Below are 16,794 nucleotides of genomic sequence, written 5' to 3'. Positions count from 1 at the left end.
CAGGCACCCTTTTCTATCACATAAGCAATACATGTGTATTGTAGTAAATTTGGCCCAAGTGTAACAAATGTTAATATTTAGTGTATATATATATATATTTAACACCTTCACACAAACCCTATACCACTTGCTTAGAGCTGACTGCTTATATGGCAATGCTTATGTCCTCCACTAGGCTATAAATTTCACAAGAACCCCTTTACTGTAACTCCCCCTTCTCCCTCACCACACACACACACACACACACACACACACATACTTAAGTCACTTTCTTTGATAAGGAATATATAAAAGAGGTTATAAATACTTCCTTCACTAGCATGCATTCATTCACGCATTCATTTGACAAACGTTTTATTGAGCACCTAGCGTGGAGCTGAGCCAGGCCTAGGGAATTCAAAGATACGTGCTCTTTTTTTTTTTTTTAAAAGATTTTATTTATTTATTTGACAGACAGAGACACAGCGGGAGAGGGAACACAAGCAGGCGGAGTGGGAGAGGGAGAAGCAGGCTTTCCACCGAGCAGGGAGCCTGATGCGGGGCTCGATCCCAGGACCCTGAGATCACGACCTGAGCCAAAGGCAGACGCTTAACCGCTGAGCCACCCAGGCGCCCCGGTATGTGCTCTTTAAGATAGGCCTTTTGGCCTCAAGAAATTCGCATTTCCAATAGGGAAAGAATACACAAACAATTATTTTACTAAGTACTTGTGCAATTTTAGAGTGATACGTAGGAATATTAAGAAAGCACAGAAGAGAAGGCAAAAGAGGGTGTGGTTGGGGGAAGTTTCCGAAGGGGGCGACACTAGTCAGACAATGTGGGGGGGCGGCGGGGGGAAAGGAGGGGCAAATTACGAATTTCAGGGCCTCTTCCTGTGTCAGCTGCAATTCCTGTTCCCTCACCACTTGCATCATAAAACTGAAGCTTAACGTTCAACTAGGGATCCTTCCCGCGCCTAGAACTTGGAAACTGAGAACCAAGGGCAAGGAGACACGGCTGCCGAAGCAGGACTCCGAGCAGGACTCTGAGCAGGAACCCCACGGCGTCCTCGGAGAGGCGGGGCCGGGCCGGGGGCGGGGTCGGCTGTGCGTGCGCCCGAGCCCGCAGGGCCCGCCACTGGGGGCTGGCGCCGGAGCGGGGACTGGATTGGTTGTGTGCGTACGTCGACCTCTCTTCATAGGCCGCGCAGGGCTCGTGGGGCTTTGATTGGCTCACCGGGCGCTGAGTGGTCATTGGCTGCGATGGGTCGTCTGGGCGACTGAGAGGAGAAAGAGAAGGGGTGTTGGGCCTGGCGGGCTAACCCGGGCTGGGGACTGCTGGGCGGCTTGGCGGGGCGGTGTCCGGAGAGCTGCGGGGCCCGGGCGCCCGGGGTTCACGCCACACTCCCAGGGAGTACCTGAACGAGCGGGCCGGCGGGGAGTAATCGGGACCATGGGGTGCTTCTTCTCCAACAGGCGGAAGGCTGAGAAGGAGTCGCAGCCCGAGGGCGGGGAGGAGAGGCCGAAGCAGTACAGCTGGGACCAGCGCGAGAAGGTAACCAAAGTCCCGCGGCCGCTGGTCTCAGGCCCTCCCGAGCCGCCCCGCGAGGGTCCCTGGCGGCCCGGGAGCGCTGAGGGGGCCGACCCAGCAGCTGCAGCTCTCTTGCGCGCGCTCTCCTCTCTCACGCGAGTAGTTGAAGTCGGGGGGAGTGACTTTTGGGGGTGCGGTGAAATACAGCGCTGGAGGGGGCGCCGCGGGGAACTGCGAAGCGCTGGAAGGGGGCTTAGAGCTCCTTGTCAGAGCCCTGGGGGCTTTCCCTGCGCTCCAGGGGTGGACTCCAGGGAAGCAAGGAGAGCCGTGAATGCCCCGAAATCTGCTCATTTCACCGGCAGCGCCGAGCGGGGTTTTGTCCAGTCCTCGAGTTACACGTGGGACCGATTCTCATCTTTTTCGCGGCTCACGTTCGTCTGTGGCTGTTTTCTCTTTTGTCTGCCCTAGCCGCTAAATCTCTTGGGTGCCTAATGGTATATTCCACTGCTGAATTTTCTCAGTTACGAAGCAGACTGTTGAGCGTACGGCTTTGCGTTTCCTCCTCTTCCAGTTACCCGAAAGGAATAATGAAAATCGAATCAGTCTTGGAACGTATGTCAGGACTGTATGGTGAAAATAACCAGCATAAGCCAGGCAATATTTTACTATTGTTTTCAATGAATGGAAACGCCCTTCTTTTTACTTTTGTATACAGCCAGAAACGAGAAAGCTTTGAAACGTCCCCTAGTGTTGCACAAAACACACTTAGTCATAAATTTCATAATGTTTCCTCTTTCTACATAGTTCTGCATTTGTGCTTAGTAAAATACTTTGATAGATTTGGCAATTTTTCTTTTCCAAACAAAAAGATGTTTAAATAAACGTTGTGAACAGTTACTTCCTTGCTTAATGCAACATATCTTTACGCATGGATATTTTATAGTGAAGTTCATATTGATTGTTATGATTTCATAGCCCTTCCTGCGTGATTTTCAATCGCCAGAATAATTTATTCATGGAAACTCAGTTTTCCAAGTGTCAGATTTAAGCAGTTGGAAGCTTTTTGCAGAATTCTGAGCCGCATCTTTCTACCCCGTTTCTCAGATCCTTCTTGGGTTGCATGGTATATTAATTCTCTTATCTATATATGATAGCATCATTTTATTGCGTAGGCATGGAAAGTAGTGTGCTTTCTGTCATACAAGAAGATTGCACCTATCATTCGAAGTTATTTGGTGGACAGTTTTTAAAAGATTCATTTCCTCAGCCTTAGTATTTCTAACAATGCTCTTTAACCTTGAACTGTCTGCCATAGAGAAGCTTGTGTATTTGATTTTTATTTTAGCTTTGTGTGTTGAAACCATAGGCTAAAACTAAAGTGCTTTTATTTATTTATTTTTTTATTTAGAGTAGTCTCAGTTGCCCTTTGACTCATTACTTCGTAATAAATGGTCTTACAGTTAACCTTTATTAACAATGTTCAGGTTAGTTAGAATCTCATATGTTAATCTTTCTCTTTTTATTTTTTTTAGATGTTATTTATTTATTTATTTGAGAGAGAGAGAGAGAGGGAGAGGGACAAGCAGACTCTGGGCTGAGCGTAGAGCCCAATGCAGAACTCAATTCCATCACCTTGAGATCATGACCTGAGCTGAAATCAAGAGCCAGAGGCCCAACCGACTGAACCACCCAAGCGCCCCTTTCTCCTTTTAGATACATGGATGTATTCTGTGATTTTTTTTTCTTTTGCTTTTTGGCTAAGTAAATGCATCGAAAAATAGAATAGTGGACACCAACATCTAAACTTTTCCCCCATCTGAGCATGTAAACTTCCATTTGTAGACAGTTTTGAGCTTACAGGGAACATTTTTGGGGAACACTAGTAGATACTGTAGTTGTAGAGGTGTAAGACATATTACTGGATATGTAAAATAAGCTCATGCTTCTGGGTCTGTACATAATAAAAGTTAAAATATTGATCAACTCACCTAATCAGAATTTTTCTTACTAGATGAACATTATATTTTGACAACAACCCAGTTTAAAGCTCTGTTGGCCTATTAGAGAAAGAGAATTACTAGCTTACATTTTGAGACAGTGGAGGTACCACATTTCCCAACATTGCTTTACCTTTTTGGGATTTTTTCTTTTTCTTTAGGAATTTTTTATTTTATTTTATTTTATTTGTCAGAGAGAGTACGCAAGAGCACAAGCATGGGGACTGGTAGGGGGAGAGGGAGAAGCAGGCTTCCCTCGGAGCAGGGAGCCCAATGCGGGGCTCGATCCCAGGACCCTGGGATCATGGCCTGAGCCAAAGGCAGACGCTTAACCGACTGAGCCACCCAGGCATCCCTTCTTTTGGAATTATTAGGAGTGCACTCTAGGGTGCCTCATTTATAGTAGCCTGCTAAATTTTATATGATTTTAAAGATTCTTTTTCTAGTTCTTTATCTCTCATAAGGCCAATCTAGGCTAGTGTACAAATGTTCTGTATTAGTCCAGTGATACTTCTATTGAGTTTAGTATGGTCTTGCTTGCCCCTAGAAGATTTCAGTTGTACCTTAAAAGGAACAGAATGCAAATACAGCCCAGAGAACATAAGTGAGATATGTTTTAAAGTTACATCAGACAATTACCGTTCAACTTTAGATGTAAAAACATAATTCATTGCCTGAAAAGTTTCCTTGCAGTTTGGAAAAGTGGTGTTTAAATTTTTCCTTAGGTTGTGTAATCAGAGTGTCTTTGTTGAGAGGCACCCTCTGGGTTTTGGGTTTTGAGTTGTGTAATTGGGTCAGTCTTAGGGGAATGAAGCTAGGAGAAATTGCCTCAGAATGTTTGGAGACTAAGTGTTGTCATGGCAACTGATATACTGTAATCAGCAGTGTATGAAGCTTATTTTCTATTGCTGCTAACTTGGAAAAAGTGAAAAGCTTACTGTACAATTACTACATTGGCATGAGAAATATTTTTGGATTGTAAGATTTTTTTTAGTTTAAATTCAAGTTAGTTAACATATAGTGTGTTATTAGTGTCAGGGGTAGAATTTAGTGATTCATCAGTTGCATATGACACCCAGTGCTCATTCCATCAAGTGCCCTCCTTAATGCCCATCGCCCAATTATCCCATCCCCCCACCCACCTCCCCTCCAGCAACTGTCTGTTTGTTCCCTGTTGTCAAGAGTCTCTTATGGTTTGCCTCTCTGTCCATTATTACCTTATTTTATTTTTCCTTCCCTTCCCCTATGTTCATCTGTTTTGTTTCTTAAATCCCACATATAAGTGAAATCATATGGTATTTGTCTTTCTAATACCCTCTAGTTCCATCCATTTTTAAATTATTTGGAAAGAAATGCTTTCACACTTTTTATCTGTATGCTGCCTCTCATGGCTAGGCAAATTATTTAATATATAAGTACTCAAACACCAAGGAAGACTCAAAATTATAAAAATTATCCCTGCCCTTAAAGAGCTGACTGCTTTTATTGAGTTAAAACAGGAAATATTTAAGTGCAAACAAGGAAAAGATGAGTGGTACAGAAAAGTAGTTTTCATTTTCCAGTTATTCATACCAGTACTCCTCCTAGATGATAGAAATGAGGATTTGTCCTCTAAACAATGATGGCATAAGTGAATTTGAGTATGGGCAACACATCTTGTATCCATTACATTTGTCTCATATTTGATAGAAATAAAACTAAACAAAAGCCTTATACCAGAGATTCAAGTAACTGCATTTTATTTGGTGTCTGTTTCATGACTTTGGATAAAGCAGTCAATTCGTGGGCGCCTGGGTGGCTCAGTTGGTTAAGCGACTGCCTTCGGCTCAGGTCATGATCCTGGAGTCCCAGGATCGAGTCCCGCATCGGGCTCCCTGCTCAGCAGGGAGTCTGCTTCTCCCTCTGACCCTCCCCCCTCTCGTGTGCTCTCGCTCTCAAATAAATAAATAAAATCTGTAAAAAAAAAAAAAAAAGCAGTCAATTCGTGCATTTCAGGTTCCTTGGCTATAAAATGGGACAATGCTAAAGATTACTATTTAACAGGGTGAAGCCCTGTCCTGACAAAAGGGGGTTAGACAGTAATGGTCACCTCTGAAGATAGAACTCAGACCAGAGATTGGACAGGACAGAACCAGTCTTATTATAAAGCAGATCATAACTCCTGGGGTTGTTCATCAGTGGAAGGAGTGGATTTGTGAGGAACTGATCTCCGTATTAGTCAAAAGATTCAGACAGCGGTTGGATGGCCACTTACTAGAAAGAAGTATCTGCAATGAGTAGGGGGCTAGATGCTGTTTTTAGCCTTTTAAGTATGTAAAGTACATATTCTAGTTATCAATTGCTGCATACCAAACCACTCTAAAACTCAGTGGCTTAGAATAATGGCAAGTACTTATTTTGTTCATAACTCTGTGGTTTGTGTAGGGTTTATCAAGTTTGGCTCTCTGCTCTCTGTCGCATCAGATGCAGCAGCTTGACTGGGGGCTGGAGGATCTGCTTTCAATATGGCTTAATAACAGAGCTGGCTGGCAAGTTGATTCTGGCGTTTGGCTAGGGCTGAGGGCCAGGGGCCTCTTCATGTGGCCCAGGCTTCTGCACAGCATGATGGCTGGGTTCCAAGGGCAAGTGTCCTAAGAGAGACCAGGAGAGGCTGCATGGCTTTTTCTAACTAGCCTCTTAAGTGATGTAGCATTACTTTGCCACATTCTCTTGGTTGAGGTAGTCACAATGCCCACCCACGTTCAAGGGGAAGAGACCGGAGGATCAACGAATTTGTCCACATGTTTTAAATCTTTTACGTAAAGTTGTTGTTACTGTTTTTTAAAGGAGGTAACTAGCTCTTTGTTTATTCATTTTAAAAACAGCTTTATCACTAATCACCAGGGAAATGCAAATTAAAACCACAGTGAGGGGCACCTGGGTGGCTCAGTCGATTAAGCCTTCGGACTCTTTTTTTTTTTTTTTTTTAAAGATTTTATTTATTTATATGACAGAGAGAGAGTTAGCGAGAGCAGGAACAGAAGCAGGGGGAGTGGGAGAGGGAGAAGCAGGCCTCCCGCCGAGCAGGGAGCCTGATGCGGGGCTCGATCCCAGCACCCCGGATCATGACCCGAGCCGAAGGCAGGCGCTTAACGGCTGAGCCACCCAGGCACCCCAAGCCTTCGGACTCTTGATTTCGGCTCAGGACATGATCTCAGGGTCATGAGATAGAGCCCTGTGTTGGGCTCGGTGCTCAGTGGGGAGTCTGCTTGAGATTCTCTCCCTCTCCCTCTGCTCCTCCCCCTGCTCACGTGTACATTCTCTCTCTCAAATAAATAAATAAATCTTTAAAAAAAACCACAATGAGATATCACCTCATACCTGTGAGAATGGCTAAAATCAAAAACTCAAGAAACAGCAAGTGTTGGCCAAGATATGGAGAAAAAGCCATCCTCTTGCACTGTTGCTGTTGGTGGGAATGCAAACTGCTGTGGAATACAGTATGGAGGTTCCTCAAAAAATAAAAAATAGAACTACCCCACTATCCAGTAATCGCACTACTGCATAATTGCCCAAAGAATACAAAAACACTAATTTGCACCCCTTTGTTTATTGCAGCATCATTTACAATAGCCAAATTATGGAAGCAGCCCAAGTGTCCCATCAATAGATGAATGGAAAAAGAAGATGTGGTATACATATAATGGAATATTACTCAACCACAAAAAGAATGAAATCTTGCCATTTGCAACAACATGGATGGAAGCTAGAGAGTATAAAGGCTAAGCGAAATAAGCCAGTCAAAGAAAGACAAACACCATATGATTTCACTCATGTGGAATTTAAGAAACAAAACAAAGGAAAAAAAGAGAGACAAACCAAAAAACAGACTCGTAACTATAGAGAACGAACAGATGGTTACCAGAGGGGAGGTAGGTGGGGAGATGGGTAAAATAGGTGAAGGGGATCAAGAGTACACTCATCTTGATGAGCACTGGGTAATGTATGGAACTGTTGAATCACTGTATTGTACACCTGAAACCTAACATTCTATGTTAACTACACTGGAATTAATATTTTTAAAAACAGAAAAAAATATATTTAGTCCTAAAAAGGACTAGAAATAAATGTCTAAATTTTCTAAAGTTTTTATAATCACACCTTATTTTTATAATCGGATATATATGCAGTATATATAAATAGAAATATTAATAAAAGTGCAATCTCTGGGGGAAAAATATATAAGTAATGGATACCTATAAAAGACTAATATAGATTTCTACTTGACTATTATTTTATTATAATTCTATTCAAATCTGTATAAACATAAAGCCAGGCATAAATCCCTTATGTTTACACTATTCTAAAGTGATTAAATAAAAAAAATTTAAGCACATATAATAATGAAGCCAATAAAATTAAACAGTTTTAATATAAAAAATAGCTTTATTGAGATACATCTACCATACAACTTACTTAAGGTACACAGTTCAGTAGTCACTATTAGTAAGTTCACAGGGTTATGATGCCATTACTATGATCTGATTTTAGAACATTTTCATTCCCCACAAAAGAAATATCCATACCTATTAGTAGTTATTCCCACTTCCCTCTCTCCACCCACCCCCCGCCCCAGCCCTGGGAAACCACAATTTTACTTTCTATCTCTATAGATTCGCCTATTTTACACATTTCATATAAATGGAATCACACAGTATTTGGCCTTTTGTTACTGGCTTCTTAGCATGTTTTTGAGATTCATCCATATTGTAGCATGTATCAGTACTTTATTCCTTTTTATTGGTGAATAATATTCCACAGAATAATTACTTATAAATTTTATTTGTCCAGTTTATTCATTCATCAGTTGATGGACATTTGGGTTGTTTTCGCTTTTTGGCCATTACAAATAATGCTGCTATGAATATTTGTGTACAATTTTTTATGTGGACATATGTTTTTATTTCTCTCGGGGATATACCTAGACTTGGTATTCCTGAGTCATATAGTAACTCTATGTTTAACTTTTTGAAGATCTGCTGAACTTTTTTAAAGTGTCTGTACCATTTTATATTTCTACCAACAGTGTATTGAGGGTTCAAATTTCTTCACTTACATAAAGTTTTGGTAAAGGGGAAAAGCACAGAGAGTGAAAAGTATATGGGACTGGGGTTTTAATTTGTATTCTACACACCAGTATACCTCATTGGTAAAGGCCTTTAGCTTTTCCAGCTTTCAATTTCCCAAGATCCACTCGAGTTCTCTAATTCTTTGAGCATCTCAGGATGGGGGGGGGCGGTAAGCATTGCTAGATGCATTCAGGCAAATTGGGGTAAACAAAGGGAATGTGATAGGATGTAAAATTAGATTAAGATTAAATTAGATGGTATGGAAAATCCTTTTTTTTTTTTTAAAGATTTTATTTGACAGAGAGAGATAGTGAGAGCAGGAACACAAGCAGGGGGAGTGGGAGAGGGAGAAGCAGGCTTCCTGCTGAGCAGGGAGCCCAATGCGGGGCTCGATCCCAGGACCCTGGGATCATGACCTGAGCCGAAGGCAGGCGCCCAACGATTGAGCCACCCAGGCGCCCCTGGAAAATCCTTTTCAATCCTAAAATTTTATAATTCTATTTTGTGGTTATCAATTTAGCAACATGGTGAACTAATATAAATACAGTGCTTCACCTTCTTTTATCCTCAATGTACATAAGCTCAAGGTACTGGTATTTATTATTATTTCTATAATTACTTGGCACTGCCATTTTCATTTATGAAATAACCTTTCAGCTATGTAGCTGTGTAGTCCTGAAACTGATTTAACAATGTTGAAATTTTAAGTTATTTTATTTTATTTTATTATTTTCTTTTTTTAAAGATTTTATTTATTTATTTGAGAGAGAGAATGAGATAGAGACAGAGAGAGCATGAGAGGGGGGAGCGTCAGAGGGAGAAGCAGACTTCCTGCTGAGCTGGGAGCCCGATGTGGGACTCGATCCCGGGACTCCAGGATCATGACCTGAGCTGAAGGCAGTCGCTTAACCAACTGAGCCACCCAGGCGCCCTAAGTAATTTTATTTTAAATGAAATGTAATTTACATGCAGTGAAATTTACCCTTTTAAAGTGTACAGTTACGAGTTTTGGCAAATGAACATAGTTGAGTAACTGATCACAATTGAGATATAGAACAGTTCCATCATCCCCCCAAATTTCCTCATGCTCCTTTATAGTCGCCTCTGATCACTTTTTTATCCCTATAGTTTTATCTTTTTTTTTTTTTTAAAGATTTTCTTTATTTATTTGACAGAGAGAGACACAGCGAAAGCTGGAACACAAGCAGTGGGAGAGGGAGAAGCAGACTCCCTGCCGAACAGGGAGCCCGATGCGGGACTCGATCCCAGGACCCTGGGATCATGACTTGAGCCGAAGGCAGATGCTCAACCGACTGAGCCACCCAGGGGCCCCTTGGAGTCATGGGACTTTGTATCCACGTGCCAAGTGTACTGTGGGTCACCCACAGCTCCCACTCAAGGGGAAGCCCTTGTGCATGCATCATTGGGCCCTATGATGGCCCGCTAGCCACACATGTTTAGACTGAAGGTCAGGGACTCCTCTGACCCAAAAGCAACAAATCCATAGTCGGGCCAGCAATCTAGGATTTCGCCTACCAAGAAATTAGCTGGGTCATATTCCACTCTGAGAAATTTAACTGGGGAATACCAAAATAATTGGACAGTTGGTGGTTCTGATGAGAGAACAGAAACTATGACTAAAGAAAGCTATGAATGGCGATTCCCTGCAGCAATTAGCAATAACATAATGAAAAGATGCTCGCATGAGATGAAAAAGTTTTGGGGATCTAATGTACAACATGGTGACTATAGTTAACAATACAGTATTGTGTACTTGACACTTGCTGTGAGAGCAGAGCTTTAATGGTCTCGCCATAACAACCGAATGGTAATTATGTTAGGTAAAGGATGTGTTAACTAGCCTTATCGTGGTAAACATTTTGCAATATATATGCGTATCAAATACACGCGCGTGTCCAGTCATCATGTTGTACACCTTGAATTTGCATAATGTTTGGGGGCGCCTGGCTTGGTCAGTTAAGCGTCTGCCTTCAGCTCAGGTCATGATCCCAGGGTCCTGGAATCAAGCCCTGCATCGGGCTCCTTGCTCGGTGGGGAGTCTGCTTCTCCCTCTCCCTCTGTTGCTCCCCCAGCTTGTGCTCTCTGTCTGTCTCTCTCTGTCAAATAAATAAATGAAAAATCTTTAAAAAAAATAAAAAAGTTTTATTTATTTAAGTAATCTCTACACCCCACATGGGACTCAAACTCTTGACCCGGTGATCAAGAGTTACATGCTCTACCAACTGAACGGACTGGGTGCCCCTATCCCTATATATAGTTTTGTCTTTTTGAGAATGTCATATAAATGGGATCATGTAGTATATAACCTTTTGAGTCTGCCTTCTTTCACTTAGCGTGATACTTTTAAAATTCATCCATGTTACTGCATGTATCATGAGTTCCTTTTTACTGTTGAGTAGTATTCCATTATATGGGTATACCATGTTTGTTTATCCATTCAGTGGTTGAGGAACATTGGGGTTGTTTTCAGTTTTGGTAATTATGAATAAAGCTACCATAAACATTTGCATGCAGTTTTCTGAGTGAACATAATTTTTCATTTCATTTGGGCGTATACCTAGGAGTGGGATTACTGACTCATATGGAAATTGTATGTTAAATTTTATAAGAAACTGCCAAACTATTTTCCAAAGTGGCTATGCCAGTTTGCATTCTTACCAGCCATGTATGAGATCCAGTAGCTATGCCACCAGCACTTGGTATGGTCAGGGTTTTTTTTTTTTAATTTTAGCCATTCTAATAGGCATGTAGTGGTATTTCATTGTGGTTTAACTTGCATATCCCTGATGCCTAATGATGTTGAGCATTTTTCCATGTACTTATTTGCCATCCATATATTTACTTTGGTGAAGTGTTTATTAAAATCTTTTGCCCCTTTTTTACTAGGTTGTTTTCTTAATTGACTTTTGAGACTTATTTTAATATATCCTGGATACAAGTCCCTTGTCATATGTGTGTTTTGCAGATTTTTTTTCCCAATTAATGATTTGTCTTCTCTTAACAGTGTCTTTTGAAGAATAAAAGTTTTCTATTTTGATAAAAGTCCAGTTTTCAATTTTTTCTTTTATGGATTGTGTTTTTGGTTTCACATCTAGAAAATCTTTGCCTAACCAAGATTACAACAATTTTCTCCTCCGCTTTATTCTAGAAGTTGTAGAGTTTTGGTTTTCCAGTTAGGTTCTGTGATCCATTTTGAGTTAATTGTTATAAATGGTGCAAAATATGAGAGATTCTTCTTCTTTTTTTACATATAGATTTCCAATTGTTCCAATAACATTTGTTGAAAAGACTCTCCTTTCTGTATTGTATTGCCTTTGCACCTTTGCCAGTGTATACATAGGTCTATTTTTGAACTCTCTATTCTGTTCCATTGATTTATGTGCCTAGTAAACATTGGTTTCTGTTTGAATATGGTTAAATATGAAGAAACAACCAAGAAAATGTACTTAGGAGCCAGACTGCCTAGGTCTGAGACTCAACTCAAGCACTTACTAACTGTGTGACTTTGGGCAAGTTATTTAGCCTCTGAGTGCCTAAATTTTCTCATCTGTAAAACAGAGATAATAGTACACAACTCTCATAGGGGTTTTTATGAGTATTTTTTAAAAGATTTTATTTATTTATTAGAGAGAGAAAGCTGCGCGTGGACATGCAAGGGGGGAGGGGCCGAGGGGGAGGGAGAGGGCTGGCAGAGCCCGAGGGAGGGCTGGATCTTGCCTTCCTGAGATCATGACCTGAGCTGAAATCAAGAGTCAGACACTCAACAGCCCAAGCCACCCAGGCGCCCCGGGGTTTTTAGGAGTATTGAGTGAATGATTATAAAGCACTGGGAATGGTGCCTTGTACCTATACAGTGCTTCTTATACTCCTGAGCTTTATTTTGGACTTCTGTGCAGACAGGCTTTCCATTAAAATTTAAAAATTCTATTATTTCATCTCAGATTATCATTATGGAAGTTTACCTGTGGAGATGAATTTTAATGGAAAATTTGCATTGCTACTCGGTAAAAAAATAAGATGTTTACTTTCGTTTTCTGTTAGGAAAATAATGCTTAACTTAGTTTAGTAGCTGTATCAGGTGAATTGCAGCTGTTGAAATATTTCCTTGATTTTGAAAGTGCATCTACTACCTTTTATGGATTGTAGTAAGAAATACAGCCTAAACTAAGCTCACTTCATAAGTGGCTCTTGTGAAAAGGTAGCTTGAAATATGACCTTTCCATGTTTGTGGTTTTGGGCACTTTATTTGAGAAAGAGTTAACTTTTGCAAAATTACTATTGTACTAAGCTTCAGGTTATCTATTATTACTTTTTGTTTTGAAGAACTTTCAGGATTTGTTGAGAAAGTACAGCAACATAAATCCTAAATTTCTCCTTTGTAGACCATATTTACAGTCCAAATAATTTTGTACTATAGAACTTTTTAGCTTAGAGGATCTTTAACTATAGCATTAATTTCTCCCCATAACTAGAAGAACTGAGGTGTCTGGATAAAATACTTAGAAGAATAGTAAATTACATTTAACTCCTCACCATTAGCAGTTGTTATGGACTGAGTATTTGTGTCCCTCCAAAATTCCTGTGTTGAAGCCCTAACTCTCCGTGTGGCTGTGTTTAGAGATGGGGCCTCAAAGGAAGTAATTAAGGTTAAAAGGGATCATAAAGGTGGGGCCCTGATCTGATAGGATTAGTGTCCTTATAAGAAGAGACATCAGAGAGCTTGCCCTGCACTCACCCAGGAAGGAAACCAACTGTGATGGCACCCGTAATCTTGGACTTCCCCAGCCTCCAGAGTGTGAGATATAAATTTCTGTTGTTTAAGCCACCTGGTCTGTTATTTATTTTGTTATGACGACCAGTCTTAGTCTATCTCAGGTTGCCATGACAAAATAGCATAGACTAGGTGGCTTAAACAACAGACATTTCTTTATTAAATGGTTCTAGAGACTGAGAAGTCCAAGATCAAGGTACCAGCAGATCGAGTGTCTGGTGTCAAAGATAAATACTGCTGGACATTAGTTAAAGCATTGAAAACAGATTTTGTTCAGTAACTGCTGACACTAGGGGACAGAGCTGAGCTCCGTACCAATTTGTGTAGAGCTGATTTCAGCAATTTTATCAGGAAAATGAGGGAACAGGGAGAGCAGGGGCTCCGTAAAGTCAGAGAAGTGAAAATTACAAAGTTGGTCAGTGTAAATGTGATTAAACCAGCTGTGTTTGTTCACTCGCAGTTATCAACCTTAGGATTCTATCCTCCCACAGAGACTGGTACACAGAGGCCCTATCCTTCCTGGTAATTATATTTCAAAGGAATGACTCTCTGTCCTTGAGAAAGATATCTCTGAGTTTTAAGACTTACATATTCACAACTGTTAAGCCCCCTTTTTTAAAAAAAAGATTTTATTTATTTATCTGAGAGAGAGAGAGAGAGTGCACAAGCAAGGGAGCGGCAGAGGGAGAGGGAGAAGCAGACTCCCCGCTGAGCAGGGAGCCCAATGCGGGGCTCCATCCGGGGACCCTGGGATCATGACCTGAGCCAAAGGCAGACGCTTAACTGACTGAGCCACCCAGGCACTCCTGTTAAGCCCTTTTTAATAAATGCTCTAAGAAAGGGAAGTCAGGGGCCTATTATCAAGCATTGGCTAGAATAAGTAGTAAATTTTCCTGGCAGGAAAATTTTCCAGGCAGGAATTTTAATGGGGGTAGGGGGTAGGGTCCTTCTAGAGACATGGCTTTGTGCTGCTAGAAGACATGCTGGAGTTTGGTCAGGTCTCTTACTGCAGGGATTTGGACGGAACTGTAATGTGCCAAGAGTTCCACAGTTCTCACTGGTGAGGGCCTGCTTCCTGGTTCATATTCAGTTACCTTCTTGTGGACTCATGGCCTTTCCTCTTCTAGTGTGTGCACAAGGAGGGAGGGAGACAGAGGGAGGAAGAGAGGGAGATCTCTTCTTTTCTTCTAAGAGCCCTAATCCTATAATGAGGCCCTACCCTTATGATTTCTTCAAGTACCATCTCCAAGTACTAACTCCAAGTACCATCACTTTGGGGGTTAGGGCTTCAGCATTTGAATTTTGAGAGGATACAGGTATTCAGTACATAACACTTCCTGTGCAGACTAAGGCAGCAGCTCAGTAATTTCAAAGTTAAGAAAGAGTGGATATTATTTCTGCGTTTGCAACAAGTCTTAACTGCAACTACTGATATAGTACTAATTATAATTAATATAGTTGAAACTTCTCAAATACTATACATCTTACGTATCATTTCCATGCAAAACAAATTTGCCAAATTCCTTTAAGTAACAGGTATTAACTGTTATTTTTTTAAGATTTTATTTATTTATTTGAGAGAGAGCACACACAAGCTGGGGGGGGGAGGGGCAGAGGGAATGGGAAAGCAGAGCAGACTACTCACTGAGCAGGGAGCCCGACCTGCAGACCCCAGGACCCCAAGATCAAGACCCGAGCCAAAGGCAGATGCTTAACCAGCTGAGCCACCCAGGCGCCCCAACTGTTTTTTTATTTTTATCCAAACACTGGTTTGTTCCCTACTTAATTCTCAGATAAATATGCTTGCAAATGTTTGAACTTGTTATCCATATCTCAGGCAAAGATAATTTGGCCAGAATCTTGAACCCCAAATTAATTCCCCAGGAAAATACAAAGTTTTACATCAGAGTTTTAAGGAGTTTCTGGTACAGTGAGATAAACCGTAAACTGAAACTTGAAGATTCTACTTGCCCATTGAGTCTGAGGCCTTGGTAGAGACAGCCCAACTCCTGGGCTCCTTTTCCCTACACCTAATCCTGGTACTCTTGATCTTCTCACCCCCACTGTGGGAGGTGGATTGGTGCCAAGGTGACAGGCTGAAGAAGACCAGACAATGTTTTTACCCTCCTTAAGGCCTAAAGCAGAACTGACTGAAACCACTCTTGCATGTTCTCTTTTCTCCACTTTAAGGCCTGGATTAGATCCAGATCCCATTAGCCTGCTCCATGACCACATTCCCATCCCCTCTGACTGGCTCTTCCAAGTGGAAGGCAGCCGCAGCTTTCTTTTACCACAGGTATGAGAGAGAAGAGAATGTAAAAAGGAGAAACCCAGGACTGGTATTAAGAGTGCCTTTGCCTCCTTTGTGTATAATTATCTTCCTACTCAGAAGTTGGCCAACTTGCACAGTGACCTGACTAAATGTCCCTAGGAATATCATGTTCTTGATCATTATCGGGATCTCTCTTCTTTGGGGATGGCGTGGAGAATGGGGGAGTGGGGAAGTGTGTGATTACCAAACTTAGTTACTCTTCACATTTGTTTATTAAAACGACCCCTGGGGACCGCCTACCTCCGGTTACACTCTGAGGTAACAAAGATTAAGTAGTTAAAATGGATTCAACATGGGTGTATGGAGTGCCCCTGTGGTGCCGAGCACTGTTCTAGGTGCAGGGAAAAACAAGGGCGAGCAAGGCAGATAATCCTGTCCCTCAAAGACCTTATGTCCCAGTGGAGGGCTGGTGGAATAAAGACAATAAATATAATTCATACATAGTGCATTAAAAGGAAGCTAAGTGCTTTGGAGAAAAATAAAGAAGGGTAAAGAGGTAGTATTGGAGGAAGTGTTTCCGTTTTAAGTAGATTGGTTACAGGATCCCAGCCCAAAGATCGCTGTACAGGAAGGGATAGAGGCTGCTATTTAATGCAATATAGATCCTCCGAAAAGGGGGAGCAGGCTCCTGGTTGAGGAAACTGGAGAGCTTCACAGAAACAAGTTTGACAGGTGGACAAGAAGAACTAGGAGAAGGCCGTCTGGGCAAAGGAGAATCAGAGGACATAGACAAGTCACAACAAGTGCTTCAGATCTACTGAGGAATACATTCCCACAGCAGATCAATAGGAATTAGGAGCAAAATATAAGTTGTTATCACATAATAGTGACTTACATTGAAAGATTTTTCTAATACTGAACCATTTGCACTCAACTTGGTTGTGGTGCTTTCTCTTTTTATAGGATTGATTTAATTTGCAGGGTGTTTTTTTTTTTTTTTCTTCCCATCTACAGATGTGAGTGAAATGAACCTAAAATCTTCTTCTTTTGTTATGTCTTTGTTTTTCTTACTAGGTTCTTGCCAGGCAGGCTAATAGCATGAGTTAGGACTGTTCC

General features: G+C 41.5%; 1 protein-coding gene across 2 annotated transcripts in view; it reads left to right on the top strand.

Moving 5' to 3' along the window:
• Window positions 1-1,226: 1,226 nt before the first annotated feature.
• The window catches only part of RP2 (RP2 activator of ARL3 GTPase), a 52,581-nt gene continuing 37,013 nt past the window's right edge, over window positions 1,227-16,794 (top strand). For both annotated transcript variants that reach the window (XM_078064901.1, XM_078064900.1), the window contains exon 1: window positions 1,227-1,533. In XM_078064901.1, coding sequence (XP_077921027.1) covers window positions 1,432-1,533 — 102 coding nt within the window. In that variant the 5' untranslated portion in view covers window positions 1,227-1,431. The remainder of the gene's footprint in view (window positions 1,534-16,794) is intronic.

This window comes from Halichoerus grypus, chromosome X, assembly GCF_964656455.1.
Source record: "Halichoerus grypus chromosome X, mHalGry1.hap1.1, whole genome shotgun sequence".
Lineage (NCBI taxonomy): Eukaryota > Metazoa > Chordata > Mammalia > Carnivora > Phocidae > Halichoerus > Halichoerus grypus.
Note: the sequence above shows the minus strand (reverse complement) of the source record. Positions and strands in the feature narration are given on the sequence as shown.